The 24250-nt window shown below is 41.9% G+C and overlaps 1 protein-coding gene across 4 annotated transcripts in view; it reads right to left on the reverse strand.

Annotated features, from left to right (window-relative positions):
* CEP112 (centrosomal protein 112) overlaps positions 1-24250 on the reverse strand; it is a 1991189-nt gene that overhangs the window by 1563933 nt on the left and 403006 nt on the right. For all 4 annotated transcript variants that reach the window (XM_069199882.1, XM_069199881.1, XM_069199883.1 and 1 more), the window contains one exon: positions 19237-19314. In XM_069199882.1, the coding sequence (XP_069055983.1) occupies positions 19237-19314 (78 nt within the window). The remainder of the gene's footprint in view (positions 1-19236; positions 19315-24250) is intronic.

Below are 24250 nucleotides of genomic sequence, written 5' to 3' on the forward strand. Positions count from 1 at the left end.
AACTGCGCAACCCTTCTGTGCCAATGAAAATCCAAAAAGCAAAATATCTGATAAATGGGCCTTTAAGTGATTAATCTGTCTCTCTCCACATCAACTAACAAATTTCGCTCATCTACCGGCATAGACAGTTTTGGTGGAGTGTCGCCTGGCCGATAAAATAACGTCCACCACTTCTGGCGGGAGAGAAAAAGAATTCAGATTGCCCCATTCAATCTCCAGGCATGTAGATGCAGGCTCTGGAGGTGGGGGTGTAAAACCTGCCCCTGCGATTGCGAGAGGAGGTCTACCCTGTGAGGGAGAAGGAGCGGAGGGCACAGTGAGAGTTGGAGAAGGTCTGTGTACGACACCCTTCTCGGCCAATCCGGAGCTATTAAGATAACTTAGGCCCAGTCTTGGCAAATCTTCCTCAGAACATGAGGAATCAAGGGTATGGGTGGAAATGCGTAAAGCAACTGGCCGTTCCTGGACATCTGAAACGCGTCCCCAACACTCCTTGCACCGGATACTGGAGGCTGCAGAACGACAGGCAGTGCGTGTTCTCCCGAGTGGCAAACAGGTCTATCTGAGGAAACCCCCATTTCTGGAAGATGTAATGGATCAGGTCTGGATGGAGCCGCCACTCATCATCGGCTGAGAAATGCCGACTGAGACTGCCCACACGCAAGTTCAAAACTCCAGCCAGATCGTTTGCTAGTAAGCAAATCCGATGGTCTTGAGCCCAGGACCAAAGCCTCTCAGCAGAGAAGGTACGACCCTACACCTCCCTGCTTGCTGATGTGCCACATTGCGGTAGTGTTGTCCGACAGGACTTGGACCGACTGACCGCGAAGGGAGGGGAGGAAGGCCTTGAGAGCCAGACGTATCGCCCGCAATTCCAACAGATTGATATGAAACATTTGATCCACTGGAGACTAATGACCTTTGACCTCCAGGTCGCCCAGATGTGCTCCCCACCCTAGAGTGGAAGCATCTGTTATGACTGTGGCCACCGGAGGTGGTAGTGAAAACGGCCTTCCTTGTGAAAGATTACAGTCCACAGCCCAACATCGTAGAACCGCTGCAGCGTCTCTGGAGATCGTTATCAACTCCGAGATCCCCTTTGTGTTGAAACTACTGCCTGCGGAGGAACCACTGAAGAGCCCTCATGTGCCAGCGTGCATGCATAAACAAGTTATACAGCCCATCATAATAATTTACACCATTGCCATTAATCCAACCATCTAGTGTTTTGACTTAGAAGTCAACAAAATCAACCCAGGTCTGGCTCGAGGATTTTTGAGCCCCCCTGAACCTAATCCTGTACTCCTCAGTTGAGAATACAAAGCCCTCAATCAGGGTAGCCTTCATGAGGTCATAGGATTCTGCATCCTTACCAGAGAGTGTGAGGAGTCTATCCCTATACTTTCCAGTGAACATTTCCCAAAGGAGAGCACCCCAGTGAGATTTGTTTACTTCTCTGGTTGCACAAGCCCTCTCAACACCATCTTCATATTTTGTTACAATCCCTTTGGTGATTTTTAGCATGTCAGTATTCTCTCTGACCCTATTTATGTCGCCGCCACCATTGATGGGAGATAAAGCCATCTCTTGTCTTTCCCTCTCTATGGCTAGGAGCTGTCTCTCCAAAGCCAATCTTTTGGCCATCCTGGCTAACAGGAGGTCATCTTCATTGAGGCTCCCCTCAATGCTTCCAGAGTTACTGGTCTCCCCTGTGGAAGAACCAGTATCTCTGACTATCACTTGTGGTGTCAGGGTTTGAGGGACCCTGGGCTCCCTAATTAGGACAGGAGGGAGGGAATCATCCTCCTGTTCACTAATTCTTCCTCTGTAGGGTTATCCTCAGAGGGGTGGTCATTTGCAAACTCTGCTGAAAGCTCCTGGAGCTTACCTTTGGTAGGGTTGGACCCAGGTTTTATATGTTTTAGCTTGCAGAGTGTCCTTAACTCTGACATCCCTAGATGCAGGTAAGGGGTGAGGTTGAGTTCCACCACCATCTCATCTGTGCTAGACATTATTTCTCTAAAAGTTGGGATAACTTTTTAAGAATCTAAAAACTACTCCTAGAACTTAAATCCAAATGTTTACAAACTTTTAAACTCTAAAAGAAATGCTAACAGGGACTTACACAAGGCTCTAGCAGGACTTTTAAACATTTAGAAAAAAAACTCAAATTTCAAAAATCAGTTTCTAACGATAATTTGGGGAATTTAGTTGTGTGATCAGGTATTGGCTAAGTAGTCCAGCACATGCAAAGTCTTAGATCCCACCGCTGCCACCAATGTAGGAAGTTGGCTCTGTATATACTATCTCAAAGTAAGAGATAGCATGCACAGAGTCCAAGGGTTCCCCTTAGAGGTAAGATAGTGGTAACCTCACACTGCTTCTGGCATAGGTAAGTCACCCCTCTAGCAGGCCTTACAGCCCTAAGGCAGGGTGCACTATACCATAGGGAGGGCATATGTGCATGAGCACTATGCCCCTACAGTGTCTAAGCAAAACCTTTGACATTGTAAGTGCAGGGTAGCCATTAGAGTATATGGTCTGGGAGTTTGTCAAACACGAACTCCACAGTTCCATAATGGCTACACTGTAATCTGGGAAGTTTGGTATCAAACTTTTCAAACAATAAATGCACACTGATGTCATCGGCTCCACTGGTCTAGCAGGGGAAGTCATCGGAGTCAAAGGTCTTCCAGGCGATACCATTGGCATCAGCGCCGGACCAACAACCTCCGCAGGATAAAAGGGCATAAACGGCGCCGGCTTGTATGGAGCCGGAGCACCCAATGTAAAGGCCTAAGGACCTGTGGGACCAGCCGGTGCACCACCAGGAGTCATGGTGTTAAAGATATTAAACATGGCATTCAGAAATGCCGCCGGATCCGCTCCCGGAGTGGGGAAGGCAGGATATTGCTGCTCCTCCTGCAGCATCGGTGCAGGATCCGGAACATCCGACTGTGCTCCAGGTGAGAAGCAAGGACTTCCCTGAGGCTCAACCACCTCAAAGACTGACAGTGCCGGAGAAGCGTGAGGCCTCTGTTGTGGAGTCACCGGACTCACCTCCCACGTCGCACGACGCCGACTAGATGGTGATCTCGAACGAGACCGACCTCTATTCGGACAACGTCTGGAATTATGTTGACGCCGTTTCTTATGCGACTTTGAGGATTTTCCGGAAGAAGACCTCCGATGATTCCTGTCCTTCTTTGCCTTGGCCAAAAATAATTTGGCCTACCTCTCCTCGAGCACCTTCGGATTCATCTTCTGGCAGGACCCACACTCCTCTACGTCATGCTCAGAACTCAAGCACCACAGGCAATCATTGTGTGGATCGGTCACAGACATGCGACCCCCGCACTCCCAACAAGGTTTAAAACCGGATATCCTAGGGGGAGACATTGTAACAACAATCAACACCTTCAACACAGTAGCCTTTCCCAAGAGCTAGGAGAAAACCGTTATGCTTCGAAGGCACGGAAAAAAGGGAACTGACGTCAGCATGCCCGCGAGGACCTTTTAGTGCCACAATGACATCAGACGGAGTCGCGTGGAGTCGGGCAATTGTGACGTCCTCATCGATGTGCAGAGCTAGGAAAAAAAAATTCCGTTGAATGCTGGCGCATTGGGAGAATTCACAAGGTGAGGAATCCACAGGTAGTTGTATCCATCAGAAAGTGCTAATTTCATAGACCTAAGTAAAGGCGTAATGGAAGCAGTGCTTAATTTGTAAATAAAAACGTGCCGGTGCCCAAAGCCCTCCTCTTAAACACGTGGCTGCTGCAATTAAATGTGGGAACACGGAATACTGAGGCGGCGTAATCCTGAAGCCATCTCGGGCCTCTTCAATCCATATAAAGCCACTCCCTGCCCCTTCAGCTCACTCCTGCAGCTTTCTACTTTCTCCCTTTCTGACGTTTTTTCCTTTTTCTCTTCCTCCGTCTTTCCCATAAGTGTCTTTTGATCGCAGCAAATGCTTGAGGCAGAAGAATAAGCCCCAGCCCTCAAAAATAAGTGCAGGTACTCAGCACCGGAAACAACAAGCACAAATTAAGCACTGAATTGAAACCTCTTAGTGCGAGAGCCCTGTGTTCTATTCCAGCTAGTGTAACAATAGGGACAACTCAAAAAAACCTTGCTATGCAGTTTTTTTAACAAAATATCTTTTGTCTTAAGAGGGGTGTATTTCCCAATCTGAACTGCTTTTGATTCTATCAGCATTCTTTTTGTATAATGGAACCAACCTACCAGCAACTACTACTATTTTTTTATTGTAATATACAGTTTATAAATCTCTCTGCAACCTCTGGGAGTTTCATACCTCATCTGTATCGAATTTAGTAGATACCCCAATCACAGGCTTAAAACAGCTAGGCAATCTACTGCTGATACATATTACATTAGGTACATTAGATAGTATCAAGCCATTTCTTTACGCATCCATAGTGAGTGGTTATTCTCTAGAGAATGTTTCACTCTATAAACAGATTCTTCAAAACCTTATTTCGTATTAATGAAATATTTTATCTCTTATACCTTCATATCAGCTTCTAGCAAAATAAGAGGCTGATGTACCATAGTCTTCTCCCTATTCTATGTTTATGCAGAAGTGCTTTGCTACATCGAAACCTTAGTTCCTCACAAATCTGTTGTAGTTACATGCCTTCTCTCCCAAGGTGGACCTAACTATACTCTCTAAATGTCCATGTACTGTGACTGGCCACTGGCCAGAATAAAAAGACTTATTTTCACTTTCCAACAATCACTACTTTTTTTGAGTTGGAGTATTACTAGTTTAATTCTTGCAAGCCCTCAAAGAGACGATTCGGTCTCTGGAGTGTTAATGTCATTTATGGTAAGTAAGAAGTGCTTTCCACATTCGTAGCAGTAGATACGTTTTGTGCATTTGCCAGTGAACAGCTGGAAACACTGAATACAGACGTGTGCTGACCTAGAACCAAGCGAGATTTTCCCACTGATGTAATTCTCCTCAGAGACTCATAGGAATGGTGAATAGTTAACTGATATTAAACTGACTTTAACTGGGCCCTCCCAGCTTTTCAAACAACCAGACTGGATAAATGTCCTCATATGTCTCCCCAGGTCCAAAATACACCGGTCCAAAATGTGAAGGAGATTTAGAGGTGATGACGTATGTTGCATGCTGAGGTAAGGGAAAAGAATAACTGGGGCACAACTTTCATTCACTAACGACAACTCAAAAGCAACAATCAGTGAGGGTGTGGACTAGCTACAACAGTTAGCTGAGAAATAAACATCCAACAGCCAGATGGATGTGTAATGCTGTTTCCAAGCGTATGCTTTAATGTGACTTTAAAACATGAAATGTAATGTTCCTGTTAACTCTGCCCACCAGTCATGTGTTTGCTCCTTTGCAGAAGGCCAAAGGAGGAAAGGTTTTGGGCACCTCAGAGTAGACTTAGAATTGTGCAGAAACAACTTCAGCTAAAGCCATCGGAACTAGTTTCAGCTAAAGCCATCCAACACTGCACTCACCCACAAAGTAGAACACACTATACAATCCATTTCAGTTTGCAAATCTTGGGTGGCAGTCTTACAGAATCATATTTTGAAAGGGCACTTGGTAAGCAGCATCACTCTCATCTGCTTCGGAGTAATTGTTTACTTGGAACACAAAAAGAAAATTGTAACTTTGCACATATCCCGGAAATATTTGGAAAATAAACAATACTCTTGAAAGTAACATTTTTCCATATTCCCAATCTGCCATCTGGTCCTTAATTTAAATAGTTTGAAGGAGAACTAGGCAGGAATTTTGCTTGATGGCCACATGGTGCAAAAAGAGCAAACAGTTGACAGCTCTGTGCCTGCCAGTCTGCTGCCTATGTACTGCCTCAGACGTTTGGAGCCGATATTTATGAAATACCTTCAGAGACTCTGATTGCACTGTTATGATGTTGGATGGACAAGACACAATGCAGCAATTTAACAGTTCCCCCTTCAGTTCGTTTACACTGTCTTCAGACTGAGCAGTCAAATACGATTGGTTTAGGCATGCACACACACCTGAAGCTGAATCTGCATGCCCAGCCCAACCATGACACGACTGCTTCTGTAACAATGTTATCTGTAACTAATCTGTAATAAATGAGACATGGGCCGATAAGCTGGATGACAAGCAAAGAAAATTATATAAAGCAAGATCTACAACTGGTTTTAAATGAAAGGCAGGCCTTTTCCCATTACTAAAAGAGTGAGGCTCCCGTTGAAAAGGGGGGACATGGGCCAAAGCCCACTTGCCCAAGCCTTAAAATGTCTCTGCCCAAACGGGTGAACAGAATTTGGTAGAATGACTGCCTTTTGTGATTTGATGCTATTCTGTTCAGTAGTTTTTGAGAAACTAGAGTTTAAAAAATGTATATTATCTAGGCTGAAACTGAAAAATGTAAGCCTGGTGATTGGCTGAGGGGGCTTTTTCTGAGCAAGCGCTCTGATTGGCTGGTCGTAACATGAAAAGAAATGTTGTGGAGGCCATCATAGGACCCGAGGACTTTGTCCCATGTCCGAAAATTGTTCACAAAAAATAATATAAGGGACCACTGTAGCATTTGATCTACTACAATCATATTTATGGTAGTAATATAGGACCAACGCTACAATACCTGTCTCATAGACGATGTTCAAGTCACGGAGGACTGGGGAGGAGAGCACTGCAGGTCTTGCTCAACCACTCAACATAGCACAAAAGATCAAAGTTCAGACACTATGGCTCACCTGGCAGCCCTACCTCGTTGTAGACTGTATTGTTCCTCAAAGACTGACAATAAAGGGAGGTCTTTGTTTCAATCACAGTGTGGCCCTAATACTGGCTATCCAGCAATGAGAATTTGAGCAACTACCAGGCTGATCACAGGCTCCTTAAACTGACATTTTCAGTTCTCTCCACGAAGTCCTCGCTGATAAGAGATGCTTGCTAGAGTGCTATATGAGATATCAATTGACCACGATCCTGTTACGTTTAAAATGAAATGTCTGCAACAAGATTGCTAACCACCCCTCATATATGGCTCTACATGCTGTGCATTTGTATACAAAAGGTTGGACCTTCTTGCCACTCTTCATTCAGCTCCAGGGAGCCAGGACAATTTTCATAAAGAGCCAATAACACCTATTTCAAACATTCAGGAAATTAAATACATTTCAGACGCATATTTTCTGTCATATTATCCAACTCTCGACAAAAATCATATTTCTAGCTACCTAACGTACTTTGTGTGGTTGAACTGACAATGATTCTGTGTTGTGTTTCTTTTTCCTTCGGTCGAATCCATGTCCACGCAAGCCCAACTTGCACACACGATTAAAGAGTGAATAAAGAGATACTAAAGATGTATTTCCTTTGACCCCTCTTAACCAACATCCCAACTTTCTACTTTCATAGGGGATTCCTCCTTTGCAAGATGGGTAGTCATGCATTGTTGATAACCTTAAAGGAACTCATCTGATTAGGTAGCCATACATCTGAAAGAGCACACATTTAAAGCTAGAAGGTACATGATATATATTGATAAATTAAGCTTCTCCGTCGTCTTGTCTCTTCATAGGTATTGCCAAATTCCCAATATTTCACCCAGTATCTCTTCCCTCTGTTTATAACTATGATGGTTTCGTTCGATTTGATAGTTCGCATGATGATAGTCTGCCTTACGGAAGTCTGTTTCGTAAACAATTTGCACATCTGTTCTTAGGTAGATGGCGGCCACTTTACACAGGTTTATAGATTTGTTTTCAACTATATCTGTGTGGTGACAATGTATTAGATTTCCTGTGTATAGTTCTAGGAATGTTGCAAGTAACCAAGTGGAAAGTTTTATCCGATGTTTACATACTCAAGAATTCCTTAGGATCAATAAGAAATACAAGATAAATTTACGACTTTGAAAGACTAACCAGAATGAAAGAGCTCCTGTATTTCACATGTATTTATAAATAGGCTTCAGAAAACAAAGGCAACTATGTTTCTCTGCTAAAGAATAGTCCACTACGGTAGCTAGAATAGTAGCTCTCTGCCAAATAAACTAGTGATTTAAAAATCAGAGCAAAACCTATTCAGCGTATTAACTCACTGTATAAACAGGCTACTTTCTCCTTGATTAGCATCATCCTCCTCATTCCCAATGATGTTGAGAACATCCAATGACTTGAATGATGCTCAAATCCCATGGACCTGATGGTCGTCGCATGACAAGTTTAAGAATTTGTAAAGGTTTAAAAACTATGACTGTGCTCGCCTGCACCGGCTATCCGGTACATTAATATGCTCAGTTGTCCTACGGAAATGAATTACTTTGACAGCTCTACATCACTCAATTAAAATAATAAATGTATTAATAGATGCATCAATCAAACGGCTACTGCAAATAACATAGTGCTTGAGACTTAAGTTGAAATACCTAGAGGGGCCATAATATGTCTGCTAAAAAAATATGCAGTATTGAGCTCTTTGTTTTCTTGCGTGCTATCTTCCGCCTCTCTCACCCTGCACTGTCAACTTAACAACGCAGCTTGTTTTCGGCGTTACAGAGAAGCGATGATCCCAGCACTAAGGTTGGGTTATATTTCGGGAAGCATAAATAATAACTCGGTTCTTTTTTCCTGGCTCTGGGTGGGCGGCATACAGGATGGGTGGAGGTGAAGTTCAAAGGAAGCAGCTCTCTTACTGAGCAATTTCCACCATCTGTTTTCAGTTGCTGTGAACGCTGAAAAATGATCTGCCCTTGTTTTGTTGCCGCTTCCTTCTTTGAACCCAAGCTCTCTGAATGATGACAGGATTCCCAATGCCTCAATCCATGTCACAGGCTCTGAAGTGAAAAAGACAACCAGAGGGGGAAAGCATCAGGCGATGATGCTCTGAATGACAATGCTGTGATGTGGGTATCATTCAATCCACTTATGTGTACAGTACAACAGAATAAAAACAGGTGCAAGGGCACCTTGTGAACAGAGGGACGTGGGTTCAAAAATACAGAGTTAAACGGATTGCCTGCTGTCCACAAATGTTTTCAGAAGGTTCTTTTGGCTGTATTGTAAGCACTAGCAGGATGACGTTTTGAATGTATAACGTGCAGTATGTGGTGATCAGTCCCACAAAACGCCCTTTGTGCTGAAACTGTGCCGTAAATTCACTACATTTAATATGTCTTCTGGTAGTACTTTTCTGTGATTGCATTTGCATAACGTCAATTTAGTGGTTCCCGGTGCCATAAAGTACAAATGAACCACTGAAGTAGCTCTTATACTAGTTGATCTTACTCTCTCTTCCTCCATAATCTAGGGATGCCCAGCCCTGGAGTGAACAACACAGGGTAACTTCAATAAGCTTATGAAGCCTGGGCCTCACGTAGCATAGCCCACCGGCTTCCATAGCCCCATAACTTTCGATCTACGCCGGAGAGCTAATCAAACTGAGAAAGACAGCATGGTTGGCAGATATGCTAAAGGATGAAATGGAGACAAAAGATTACCACCACAAGAAACATTAGGTCGGGAAACTTGTAATTGCTAACATCCTCAGTCTGGGGCTTTCTTTGTGAGAAAATTCTCAGTGCACATGAAACCACATGCAATGACCTGATGCGTTCAGTGCTTAATCTGTAAAAGAAACAGTGCCTGTGCCCAAATCCCTGCTCAGATGCCTGTAGACGGCACTATTAAATGTTGGCACACTGAAGACCAAGGTTGGTAGTCATAAATTCACTACCAAAAACTGTTTGCCTCATTATCTCATTCTTGCAGCTCCCTGCTTTCTTCATTTAGTTTTCTGTCTTTCTCTTCCTTTGTCTTTCTGATTTGTGTGTTTTTCCCCTCTCTTGCTTGCAGAAAATGTCTGATGCGGAAAACTAAGTGCAGGTCTCCAAAAATAAGTTCTGTTGGCCCCCACCTGCTTAAATTAAGCACTCAGAGAGCTGTAAAAAAGTAAAATCTAAGCAGAAGGTGTTAAATTTGTGAAGTAAGATAACATTGTAGTGCATAAAAGTATAGACAAGGTTTCAGTCAGACTTCTGTGAATTCTTCAGACAGAGGATCAAGAAGTCCTGTAAGTAAGGGTGGAGGCAGCACATTGCCCAGGAAACCAACAGATAAGCCAAGTAATACTTTTAGCCCAAATGCGCATTCAATCAAAAGCTTGTGTCAGAAAAAGCATGTGGACTAGCCATGAAATATTTCTAAAGAAGATGACCAGAAGGATAGGGCCCTGAAAAGTGACAAATACCTTCAGAGAAGATCTTCATTGAGTAGCACTCCAAAATATAAGAAACTATACATTGAAAAAAATATATGTCTGTATTTCCAAAGCTCGCTTTCTAGAAGTAGTGGCAAGATTGCATGGCTCATCAAGTTAGTGCTGACTGCAATCATCTGAATTGACCTGCTGGCCACAACTCTCAAATCCCATCAGGGAAGACTCAACTTTCCATCCTCCTGCGGTCACTGTATTCAATGTCATAAACTGAGTAATAGTAAAATATGTTATTTAATAATTCCTATATAAGGTGCTGTGTAAAATCCTAATCAAACTTCTCTGTATCTCACTTACTCCTTCTTCCTCTTTTATCATATGTTCTCACATTTCTGCTCTTCAATTGACATTTGCTATAATTTCAGTAGTCTCTATTGTCCTGGGGACAGCCAATTCTATGGCTTTTTCCTTTTGATCCCCTTTCTGCTTCACTTCTTCTCCTTATGCCCTGGCCTATGGATCCTTTTGAACTCTTCTCTGTCTCCTTCCTTGTCCTACAACTTCGTCAACATGGATGCTTTCCTTCCATCATGTTTCACCCTATTTCTGATTCTCTTTAAGCATGTGAATCAAGTTGTGCCTCTACAACTGTCCTATATGAAATCCTTTACGTTTGTTCTCCTTTTCGGTCTGGATTTCTTCTGATCATTCAATGAAGACAATGCTTTCTGGCCCTTTTGCATCACAATAATCTACTTTAGGTTCTCTTCATATTTCACATTTCAGCCTTTGACCCTTTTGAGCATCCCATCTGGTTTTCTAATAGGACTAAGTATAATCTGTTACTACTCTCTGAAAATAGATCTATGCTTCTCTTATGAATGTCTCAAGTGTTACCTTGGAAAACTATCTTTTGCAATGGACTGAATTCATAGCACCATCCAAATAATTCTCAAATCCCTTTCCTTCTTCTTCTTTGACCAAGCAAGCATTCCAATTGTCTCACTTCAATGTAAAAGTGCATGCTCACCAATTTTCTTCATCCCAACGCCTCTAAGAGTGATGTCCTTTTTCTGTGCTCTCTTAATCTATATGTTCACTCTTTGAACCGGCTATTCTCTCCCATCATGTTCTATCACACCTGCTCCCTCTGCTCATACCTTTGGTAATCATTATGACTCTTCACATTCCCTTTCCAACACACACTGAATATGGAAGTGGAGTCGAGTGCAAAACTTGTTCAGTTGCTTTCAGCTCTAGAGATGGGAATTACAAAACAAGAGGAAGCGACCAAAAGTAACATTAAACCAGGGATAAAAGCGCAAGACGTGGTCATTAGGGGGCTTCTAATTGAAATGAACCACCTGTGTAAACTTAAAAGGGCATCATGAAGGAGTTAGGCCCAGTTAGAAGAGGGTATATTAATCCTGAGTTTCACCAAGTGTGACAGCGCTGAACAAAATGTGTGCACCACGTGGCATCAATAAATCATCAGAAAACAAACATATCATGAGTACAGGGTTAGTACAGAAGAGGGGGGCTGCACACCACTCTATGGAATTCTTCGCTTTTGTAACAGAAAGCACACTGCTTTATACATTTGAATGAACAGTACTTTTATGCTACACACATGAAACATAATAAAATATAATAAAAATATTGCTAATGGAATTCATATGTTAACAATAAAGTAGCAAACAGTTAGGTCCTCATTATGATCGCCATTGTGCCGGCAGTCCTGTTAATTTCATCCTAATGGAGCTAGCAATACCAGAGGCATCGGTAAGTGGGTCCTTTTACTAATAAGGATTTATACACGTAATTCCATTCCATTTTCCTCTTTTTTTCTCATTATTCCCCGGGTTGTAGCTGTCAAAATCTCTGGTGAAACGCACAGGAGCTGCAGATTTACTGTGTATTTATTAGTTCCGATGGGAACGGTAACTTTGGGACTTTTAAATCGGGCCCTTAATCGGTCATACAATTTGCAATCCTTTAAGAAGCACCATAAAACAAATATTTAGGTACATAATGGAGTATTGTCTGGAAAAAAAATATAAAATACAGTTTTATGATAAAATATTAGTATTCTTTAAACATAATACCACATATCAAACTTTGACATAAAACAACTCCATCCCTCAAGGGTTATAGTCAACAAGGTAACAATTAATCAACAAGCATTTGCAATGCAGTGGGTTTCGCGTTTGCTCGAGTTAGAGGTATTAGCGTTGTAAAATACTAATCCGACTTTTCTTGCCACATAAATGAAAAATTTTAAGTAAAACAGTTTCACATAAGAGAGCCGATTGACGGCACCACGGCCGCCATGAGCATCAGCGTGAACAGACACACAAAAGGAAAAAGTTCGCTCGCAGTCCAACTTATTGGCAAAAGTGCAAATAGCCATGTAACAGGGGCGATGTCCAAGGCGGTAACAAAACCTTCCCAGGGAGGGACAAAGGTAAACATTTACCAGTGTCATCAAAGGATTTCTGAAGGGCAGGCCTGCGAACGAGTGGTAGTGATGGGCGTGGTTAAAAGCCCCAAAACATACCAACACGTCGGAAAAGCAGCACTTGTGCGCTGCTATGCTCTACCTAAAAATGGGAGAGACAACTTAGTTACTGTGTTACGTTTATTTTAACTTTCATACTTTTGATACATAATCTTTTTCCATCTCCAATGCGTGTTGATTGGTATCCCCGTGGTGGATATAGTGACATTTTCTGACAGCTGTCAATAGCTTGAAACCGTGTAGAAGGTATTGTACATATGCATCCTTCCTTCCGTGTGGTCAATCTTGCCATCGCTCATGCTTACCTTACACTCCTAATTGAGTTGCAACATTGGACGCAGGAACTGCATGCTTCTTGGGGATGCAGGATGAACACAGGAACGGGGGCACAGCATAAGTACAAAGATTGCCACGGACACTTTACACATAATGTTTTCTCAATGGTGTGCATTGTTTCCATTCCCAACTTGTGGGCCCACATTATCGAGCTGTCAGGTAATACTCATTGGAAAGTGTGGTGGCTACATCGTGGCATCACAGGCCTATGCAGACCAGGGTACCTTCCTGTAATTTCACTGTCAAGCTGGAGTGTAGCCCTTAGGTCCAGAAATGACATTAGCAGATAGACCACCCACCCATTATGCATAAGACGGCACCAGAGCTCCCATACACATGAAGAACTTATGGGCCGTGGTTATCTTCTTTTTATTCAGGGTATACAGTTGTCAGTCATGGACAATACACTGTCCAAATACATAGCTTCTTATTGGACAAGAGTGCTGCAACAACCTGATCTGCCATCTAAAATCTGAACAGGCCTGGAAGTTTTGTCCACTTACTTGCTGTTTGTGACCTAGAGGGCCTTTAATCAATCTGCTTCTCTGCAGTAGCAAATGTATTTCTCATCTGTCTGCAAGAAGTACAACATATAATGCAGTCCTAGACAATGGTCCACTAAGCAAACATATTCTATATTTTTCTTAAGGCTATTTATATGGTGTCATTTATTGGACAAGAAACATTCGACTAAGAAAACAAGTTTTAGTACAGTAGCTGTAATCTGTGAGGATTTTTTCTGGAACAGGTAGAACCAATTGAAAATTTCAAATGACAAAGATATATTTATTACATCACATCACGTTGATAACATTGCAATTCATGGTGGGCATAATCACAAACCGCTGCAGTGAAACAATAAATGTCTAAAATATTGTTTTTTTTTATATTAAGTTAATTGTGGTAACTAACATTTTAAATGTATTTATTCCATTTTCTGATCATACATCACGATTACCTTAGATCTGCAAATTATTATAATTATAAATATAGTACAAACATTCAACCCTTAATGTCCTGCTGAATGGCCAGAGGCAGATTTGACTATCTATAGCTAGAAACACGTGTATGAACTCGCCAGTGTAGCGCACAGCTTAGTATATAAACGTACAAGAGCTGCAGATTTACTGTGCATTTAGTCATTCCGATGGGACCGATAACTTTGCGCCCGGTCAGTGCACAGATTACTATATAAAGGAAAAGTAATTTGCATCTTTGACCTCTGTTGTGAGCACCAGCACCTATATTGTTTGTTTTAGTCTAATGGTTAAATGATTCACTGATACGATTTCTGATTGAGTTGACAGTGAACTACACTGTTTTAATTGAAAATATATATTTTGAGGAATTACAATTGTGTTTGCTTTCACTCACTCAAAGATTCAATACAGATACACATCACAGACTCCCCATTAAGATCTTTGGTCTTTTAGTCAGACAACCCCAAAGGAGTCACCTAGCGATAGACACTTGTTCTGGCGTTATTACTTATTTAGGAGCTTTTGCAAGCCCTAACTGTCCCCTTTCAGTTACTTTAGAGCATACAAATTCCTGAAAAGGAAGTATGCTTGTTAGGTCAGGTTGTACGTCAAGAGATGGATCAGTTAGGTGGCATCTTATCCGGTGGGCTTGAGTAGTAACCAATGTTCTGTGCAGAGATCGGCTGTAGGCCAGTTTAGTTTTTGGTTGTTTTTTGAGTTACATGAAGATTGATTTGGCTGTAAAGGATCTACTACAACACATATACTCACAGCCAGGAGTCTGCCTGAAGTCTAGGTATCATTTTGTACTCTGTGAAAAATTACAAACTAGAAAATACAAGCCCAGTGTTATCCTCTTCCTTTCCTTTTTCCTACAGGCTGGACTGGCAAATTATTTCCCTCTAATACACCCTCAAGACTCAGCAGATCTCCGGGGTTTAATCGCAGGGTCCCTTTAGCAGATCGTATCTCCTATACAAGCAGACCAAACCTTGAATGGTGTGGACCCCAAGGGCAACGTAAAGACTTTGGGTGACTATATTGTGAAGGACAACATAGCTAAACTGTGCATCGTCTTTAGATGAGCACTTATGAGTCTGTGTTCAGAAGGCACTCCGGGTCATATGCATCCAGGCCACTGCTCTAAAGATGTCCCTTACTGAGACATACCTCTGGTAAGCCAAGACTGCTCATTTGGCTCTGGCAGAAAAATCAAAATTACTCCCTTGATTAAACCTCCACTGCAATTTTAACTGTAGGTGATGTATGATAGAATTCCTTAATAGGAAGTGAATCACAATACCAACTATAGATCTGGCAGCAAATGCTCTCTTTACCACCTGCCAAGGCATGTCTACCACAATATCGAACAGATGGAGTTAACAATTAACACTCTCAATTTTAGCTAGACATAATATATAGGTTCATCTGACATCAAGGCTGCATATAACTTTTTGCAGCTCTGCAAGAGTGAGGACTTCGAAAATGTAAAAAAGTAAAGGCCTGTTAAAATAATGAGTATATGGCAACTTTTATGAGCCAGTAACCAAAACATCCTTCTGATTACTGTAGTCCACTACAAATGTTTATTTTTCAGAACCAGGTAATTTTGTCTCACGCCAAAGGCTTGAATGGCTTACTATCAAATGTAGTAAATACAAAGTTGACAATCTTGCAGGCCTCAAGATGGTTGAACATTTTCAATACTTTTTAAGAGTGAAACTTACTGCCTTTTAAATCACAAAAGTAAAATCGACAATCGTTCCAAAGAGTTCACAAACAATAAGTTCTTAAACTGAACTCGGCTGAAATTGATCTAGGCAGCACGCAACTCTGTCCCCTTCATGAATGAATTGATGAAATTACACGTGCGGCACTGCTATGCAAATTAGATTGCTTAAAAGTGTTTCTGGCTTGAAAGAAAGGTGAACAAAAAGTCAAATGAGGGATAATCATCAGCTGTAGGACAGTGTGAAGATCTACATGGCTGAAATAGAGTCACTCCAAGAATAAATAGGTAATGTAAAGGGATGGCAGTGCTAATGAAGCCACATCTTGCATGAGTTTGATTTAACTGAAAAAGTCTAGAAATACCTCGGCATATCCAAAAACCTACTCACATTCCGGCAATGTTAGGAAATCAAAATATTTCCTGGTAACAACCAGAAAGAAAATAAAAAATCTCAGAGATGGCCAGACATTACAAGACTTTTAAAGCATTCAGTGGTGAGTTTTCTAATGAGATTATTATGAGCTATAGAAGCTGGCAAATTTGTGTGTGGGCGCTGAAGAACTAAGAGAGGAGCTAAATTTATTTTGAAAGATAACCTCAGTTTAAAAAATGGTGCTAACGGGATAGTTATATTCGTCATCATATAAGGAAGAGAAAACATATCTGAAAACTCCAACAATGGATGGTACTCAGGTGCAGCTCCCCCGTTAGGGCGGAGGAGTGTCGCCCGCCGCCCGCCTCCCCCACCCCGCCAGCAGCAGCAGGAGCTGCAAACCTTTAGAAATAAAACGATAATAAACGCTGTTTATTAATGTTTTATTGTTAAAGGGGCGGGGCCAAGGGGACGACAAGCAGTGAGGGGAGTGTACAGAGCACTCTCCTCAGTGGGCATGTATGTTTGGCCGGTGGTCTCGGGCCGGCCAAACACACATGCACACAAGGGCTCTCTCCAGCCCGGCATTGTGTTCCTGAGTTGGAGAGAGCCGGCCCAGGCTCCCAGTCTGCGTTGGAGCGCCTAGCCAGGGCGCTCCAGCCAATCATAACGCTGCTCTGAGCAACATCATGATTGGCGCAGGGCAGGCTGGGAACCTGTGCCTGGAGTGTGGTGGTGGTGCGGCAGCAGCGGCGACTTGATAAGCTTAATGTTTTTATATATATTTTTTGTTTTATTTTTGTTTTGTTTCGCCTCACCACTTTGCCGAGTCGCCAGGCGCGACTGGTAGTACTTAACTATTACTTAGACTATAGTTATCGGTCCAACACCAACCCAGGAACGGTAGTCCACGATGAGTGTCAAAGTTTAGATGGATCTATTCTATTGCCAAGAGTCTGCCTCTGGGTTGGTTTCAAAGCACGTTAATGAAACCAAGTAATGGAAAGAAGCCATGATGCCAGCAGATGGGAAAACAGACTGGCAGTGATCAAACTGCCGCAAAGCACTAGGGAAAACACATTTTACAAAAATCCCACCCTGAAATCATCAGTCCGTACTTCAACAAGATCACAATTCACATGGCGGCAGAGTGGGAATAGATGTCACCAAATAACAAGATGGAGACCACACATGGCACTGTTGGTTTGCAGATGGCCAACAAATTACAATTTTCAGACTATTAAAAACATTGCAAAGTCTTCCACCAACATCAAAGATGCTCTAGATAGTTGAAATCTTCATGAAAAGGAAGCATCAGGAATCCCAAAACATCTGGCACACACTCCACCACTGTTGTTTGTTGGAGCACATTAAGGCAGTCATCAGTGACATAATTAAATTCTTACCCAACATCTGAAATTCACTCTTGATTTTTTTTATAAGCTAAGAAGTGTTCTGCCGGATATGCTACTGATGCTGCCATTTTCTTAAATGTGAAAACTAAGGGCCTGACCTGTAGGTTGGTGGTTGGGATATGCTGTCAAAACATGATGGCTAGCCTGCAAGGGTGGTTCCACTATGGGAACGTGGGAGCGTTGACCTCCTTACTGGGAACCACCGCACCTGAGGCAGTCCTTTTTTTACACATTGCTTTCCTTTACATTTTTCCCCTGAACCGGCAGTCATTCTTTTCATATTAGGGGCGGGGCTACAGTGCTCTTTCCCAGCAAGGATAAGCTGGGACATCCAGTCGAAGCTGAGACACTGTAAATTGACTTGCGCATGTCAGATTGGCCAGTGTTTTCACTGTCACCAGCCTAACATGCGCAGTTTAGGCATCCAGAGCTGAGATGCAGCGCCATCGGTCTTGGACGGAGCATTGTCTTTGCCTGACCTAACCGATCCTGGCACTGCTCCAATGCTGTTTAGTATTACAAACAGCATTAGAGCAGTGCTTGGGTTAGCTGCATGCTTGCGGCTTATTTTCTTTTGCAACAGCATACGCACATTAACAGCCAAGCAGTGCAACGAGGGAAAATCCAGGTACAAAAGTAAGAATTATGTTTACAAAAGTAAGAACTATGTTTATTTTTCGCAGTGTCTATGCTTATAAGGACAGTAAATGCTTTATAAATAGAATGTGCCCCGATGACCTCTGCAATACCAATTTCATTCTGCACCTATTGCTGCAAAATGAAATTCCTATTGGGGATGTGATCAGGGCACATCTACTTATAAAGCATTTACAATCCGTTATAAGCACATTTAGGTTTTACACGCCCCACCACTCTCAAAATTTGCCAGCCGCCTGTGATCGCCTGTCTGCCATATTACATGTGCCACAGAGTATAATGTACTTGTAACACAGCTGACGGGACGTGGGCCACGTTTGTGATGTAGTATCCCATCAACCAAACTCTAAATAAGGCCCTAAGCATTGGGACCCTACTAATGACAATTTGTGCACTGAGCATAAAGGTACACACGACCTCAATTCTATCTTGCTCACACATGCGTGATCAGCAAAATAATACCGAAGTAATGTCACACCTTCAAACATATTACGAAAATAATCTTTTTTTTTGTTTTAACTTAACACTTCATACCACTCCTGTCATTTCTAAACCCTGAAAGGAATAGGTAATACCTAATTTAACGGTACACAATTTAGCGGCTTCGGTTGGAGACAAACTTGTTTTGTGTAGCTTTCAGAAGATGCCAATGGTGGGAACTTTACCTAAGTGAGCCATCTTGAGTCTGAAACGTTGCCAAACGTTTAACAAAAGGTTGTGCAGTAAATGCAGAATTTGAAATTCCCCGATAAAAATGAATGTAACATATAACAAGTGCATAAGGAACGTGCCTCCTTTGGCAGCAATTCACTCAACAGATGACAGAAGCAGAGATGTATTACTTAGGCTTTCTTCACAGCCTTTATAGGAGAGCCAATGATTACAGCATAAACCCGAAATGGTAGCCTATTACAAACTGTTTACTTCAGTTACTTGGCAAGCGCGACCAAGTCTCATTCTGAGGCCAGCGCGGGAACAATACATTACAGCGCGTAGTTCCACTTACCTCTTTTTCATGCATGCGAAAGAGGCTTTGGTCTTCGTGCGAAGGGCTCATTTTTCCCAGGCTCGTTTTCGGGGAAATCTAGCGAAGAAGAGAGATTAGGTTTAGATATAAAAGCAAAGCTTTTAAATTAAAATTAACTTTTTCAGCGTGCCTAGTCATACAAATGTAGCTAAAGGCAGTACAAGCTATGAAAATCAACCCATTTATATAATAAGATTTTGTGTTATCAACAATACACATATAAGCTTAGGCATATAAATACACACAAGCATATGTGCTTCCCGGTATGCATGCGTTGCCAAGCCTTATGGCCACACATATGTATACAAGGTCAGGTTACATTATTTTCTTCAAAGCGTGAGTTTGCTTAGCTGGAAGCACAAAATGCAGTGCGTGTGGGCAAAATGCGAGTGCATGGTGTGGGTGGCAGGGTCCATAGGTGTGACTGCAGCATAGCCATCCTAATTTGCAATGAGATGAAAAGTACTGATATTTCTCCCTTAGCTCCCCTTGCCTTGTGCAAGACCTGATCTATTGCATAAGCGAAAAGGACAAAGTGCAAAGCCAACAGTGGACATGTACATCTCATGCCTTCTTCAAATCCAGCCTATGCCAACGTTCATGCATTGCATGAATGGTTGTGTATGAAAAAGGGGTATTCACAATGTATGCTGACAAAATTAAACTCAATTTTCTTGATCTGTGGATAACAGATGTTAATAGCACTTTTTTTGCTAAACCAACAGACAGGAAGACATTATTGCATTTTTTCCAGTTCCAATCCCAGGACTCTTACAGAAAATTTACCATATGTCCACTTACACCTCTACAGAAACGGAACCTGCAAAGAAGAATTCTTTCAGAATGGAGACAAGTTATGTAATATACTGGTCAATAGGGGGTAATGCAAAATTACCCTTTCTGCAAGGTCACACTAGATTGCCTTTGTGCTGAACCCTATTTTTGCTGGCAGTAGATTAAGTGCTTGTGCTCCTCCTTTTTCAAAGTAGTATACAGGGAGTGCAGAATTATTAGGCAAATGAGTATTTTGACCACATCATCCTCTTTATGCATGTTGTCTTACTCCAAGCTGTATAGGCTCGAAAGCCTACTACCAATTAAGCATATTAGGTGATGTGCATCTCTGTAATGAGAAGGGGTGTGGTCTAATGACATCAACACCCTATATCAGGTGTGCATAATTATTAGGCAACTTCCTTTCCTTTGGCAAAATGGGTCAAAAGAAGGACTTGACAGGCTCAGAAAAGTCAAAAATAGTGAGATATCTTGCAGAGGGATGCAGCACTCTTAAAATTGCAAAGCTTCTGAAGCGTGATCATCGAACAATCAAGCGTTTCATTCAAAATAGTCAACAGGGTCGCAAGAAGCGTGTGGAAAAACCAAGGCGCAAAATAACTGCCCATGAACTGAGAAAAGTCAAGCGTGCAGCTGCCACGATGCCACTTGCCACCAGTTTGGCCATATTTCAGAGCTGCAACATCACTGGAGTGCCCAAAAGCACAAGGTGTGCAATACTCAGAGACATGGCCAAGGTAAGAAAGGCTGAAAGACGACCACCACTGAACAAGACACACAAGCTGAAACGTCAAGACTGGGCCAAGAAATATCTCAAGACTGATTTTTCTAAGGTTTTATGGACTGATGAAATGAGAGTGAGTCTTGATGGGCCAGATGGATGGGCCCGTGGCTGGATTGGTAAAGGGCAGAGAGCTCCAGTCCGACTCAGACGCCAGCAAGGTGGAGGTGGAGTACTGGTTTGGGCTGGTATCATCAAAGATGAGCTTGTGGGGCCTTTTCGGGTTGAGGATGGAGTCAAGCTCAACTCCCAGTCCTACTGCCAGTTCCTGGAAGACACCTTCTTCAAGCAGTGGTACAGGAAGAAGTCTGCATCCTTCAAGAAAAACATGATTTTCATGCAGGACAATGCTCCATCACACGCGTCCAAGTACTCCACAGCGTGGCTGGCAAGAAAGGGTATAAAAGAAGGAAATCTAATGACATGGCCTCCTTGTTCACCTGATCTGAACCCCATTGAGAACCTGTGGTCCATCATCAAATGTGAGATTTACAAGGAGGGAAAACAGTACACCTCTCTGAACAGTGTCTGGGAGGCTGTGGTTGCTGCTGCACGCAATGTTGATGGTGAACAGATCAAAACACTGACAAAATCCATGGATGGCAGGCTTTTGAGTGTCCTTGCAAAGAAAGGTGGCTATATTGGTCACTGATTTGTTTTTGTTTTGTTTTTGAATGTCAGAAATGTATATTTGTGAATGTTGAGATGTTATATTGGTTTCACTGGTAATGATAAATAATTGAAATGGGTATATATTTTTTTTTGTTAAGTTGCCTAATAATTATGCACAGTGATAGTCACCTGCACACACAGATATCCCCCTAACATAGCTAAAACTAAAAACAAGCTAAAAACTACTTCCAAAAATATTCAGTTTTGATATTAATGAGTTTTTTGGGTTCATTGAGAACATGGTTGTTGTTCAATAATAAAATTAATCCTCAAAAATACAACTTGCCTAATAATTCTGCACTCCCTGTACACAATTGGTTTATTGTAGCATACCACGTGCACTCAGAGCCTGTACATTAATTGCTACCAGTAGGCTACAGCACTTACTGTACTATCCACTGCAGTGGCACTGTAACACATGTCCCCAGGCCTACCATTGTAGCCTGCTGTGTACTTTAAACTACAACTCTGACATCTCAAGATAAACCTTTTTTTCCAGGCCTAAACCTTCTGTGTAAACAATAATGTAACCCATAAGGAGGATTTATTGCCCATAGGGCTGGGTGAACCGCATTTAAAAGTAGGATAAGTAAAGGTTTAATGTTAAACAGGTCCTCAGAGTCAAAAGGCCATAAAAGCTATGTTCACTGTAGCAGGGTTGGCTGTTCAATTGGAAAGCATTGGGCTACACTATTACATTTAACATATGTTATCTCCAAATAGGAAATAGCTACAGATTTCATTTTTAGGCCTTTTAAAATATTTAATACAAACCCAATTCACAGATGAAGTCACATTTGTAATACATATTGTGGAAAGGAAACTTCAGAAAATTACCTTTTGCCGTGCCTGAAGTCCATAGAAAGTAAATCTGTATTGTGCTCTCCAACTTCTGACAGCCAGTAAATAGCATTTCAATAGTTGTGAATGAAGTGTAAGTTTGCCCCTTGGAGCAAACAATAGACTAACCTGATGGGCAGAGATGATCTGTCTGTCTGTGATGGAATTTGCAAACTGGGGCTATGAGAATCCTTTTTGAAATTAAAGTGTCACATCCTGCTTGACAGGTCTGCTGGGGTTTCTCATATGACATTTGGGTGCAATTCAAAGAAGCGTCCACTGTCAGAGGCAAATGTTAGCTGATTCTTAATCACAGCTATTCCTTTGTCCCCCCAGCCTCACAGCGGTTATCTTTTTGACATGACATGTCAAAGCTGTTTAACAGGCCTGCTGGGTTTACATATAACATTTGGGGCTTACTTCAAAGGAAGGGTATAGGATGACAAAACAATGTGAGTGTATTCCCCGTATATGGTTGCTGAAAAGCTTTGTTCTGCCCCAAATTGGATTTTAGTGTTAGATGTAGGAGGTCACTGGGTTAAAGATAGTATACAGCCCCACATACACATACCCAGTCCTCAGAGCCCAAGTTTACAGTGGCCAAAGACTTCAAACATATTGAAAGCAACCAAAGCGTGTAGGGGTATCCATGGGACCCTTTACCCTATTGCTTAGTGTCCCCAGGGATCATTCCCACCCACTAGCTTATGCCAGATATGAATGTGGTATCTCCAATTACCCATTTCAGAGCACCTTCTGGACATGAGAAAGATTAGTGGAAGGCTGAACCTGCTTTCTGCAACCTAAGGAGAGCCCTAATGGACTGGGCCTGTTCTCTTTCTTGTACAACAGTCAAATAAAATGGACTACAAGTTCCATAAAGATGGCCTCCTATTCAAGCTACAAGGATACAACAAGCTCCAAGAGGACCTTTCTGCAACTGTCCAGCTCATCAGTGGCTACTGGACTCTATCTGATACCCTGTGAATCTTTAAGTGCCTCCGCTTAAGGTCCTGGGGGCTTTAGAAGTGTACTCGTGTGGTGGATTGGGACCTAAAGAACTAACATCAGAAGGTAAAATATTTTACCTAGGACAAACCTGGTTGGTATATCTGACGCACGCTCCATTGCAGTCAGTACACAATTGTGCCTAGGTCCTGCAACGGCGTATTCTACCGCGACCATAGACTATCATTTGCACTTTCTGCTTCTTAGAACTAATTCCACTTAATCATTTAAAAATGCATATTTCTGGTAGCCCTTATTGGATTATTGTCATTTTGGTGTTGTTTTGTTTATTAAAATTTACTCTATTTTTCTAGTTAATTTTGGGATTTTTATTGTTTTGTTATTTTTTTTTAATACATTCTTTATTCGGTGAATCTTCACCATCAAAGATCATAAATATACATCACATAGAAAGAAAAAAATAGTAAAAATATAAAACAATAAAACAGCATGATAATAGTTAATAAAATCTGATAACAAGATGAAAACCAGTTAGCTAGCGAGCAATACGCATTCAACTTCTAAAGCACTCTTGACTTGGCCGTCCACATCGCAATAAAAAATCAGGAAACTGCAAAAAAACACCAATTGCCTGTTGTCAGACTTAATAACTCTATATGCTTCCCTGAAGACTCTGACACCAATATTTTAGCAAAGTGATGCAATCCACTTATTTCTTATACCACGATAACCAGGGCAAAAGAACAGGACGTGCGCTATAGTTTCAGGCCTAGACACACAAATCTGGCAATAATTGTAATTCCTTTTGTCCCCAGCTATCCGTAAAAGAGGCTAGCGGTAAAGTCACATATCTAAATTGCAGGTAGAGCTTCCTGGCATTAGGGGACTCGATTTTGTCCATGAACTGTTATTTTTGGAAATTGTCCTTTACCATTA

This window comes from Pleurodeles waltl, chromosome 7 (assembly GCF_031143425.1).
Source record: "Pleurodeles waltl isolate 20211129_DDA chromosome 7, aPleWal1.hap1.20221129, whole genome shotgun sequence".
Lineage (NCBI taxonomy): Eukaryota > Metazoa > Chordata > Amphibia > Caudata > Salamandridae > Pleurodeles > Pleurodeles waltl.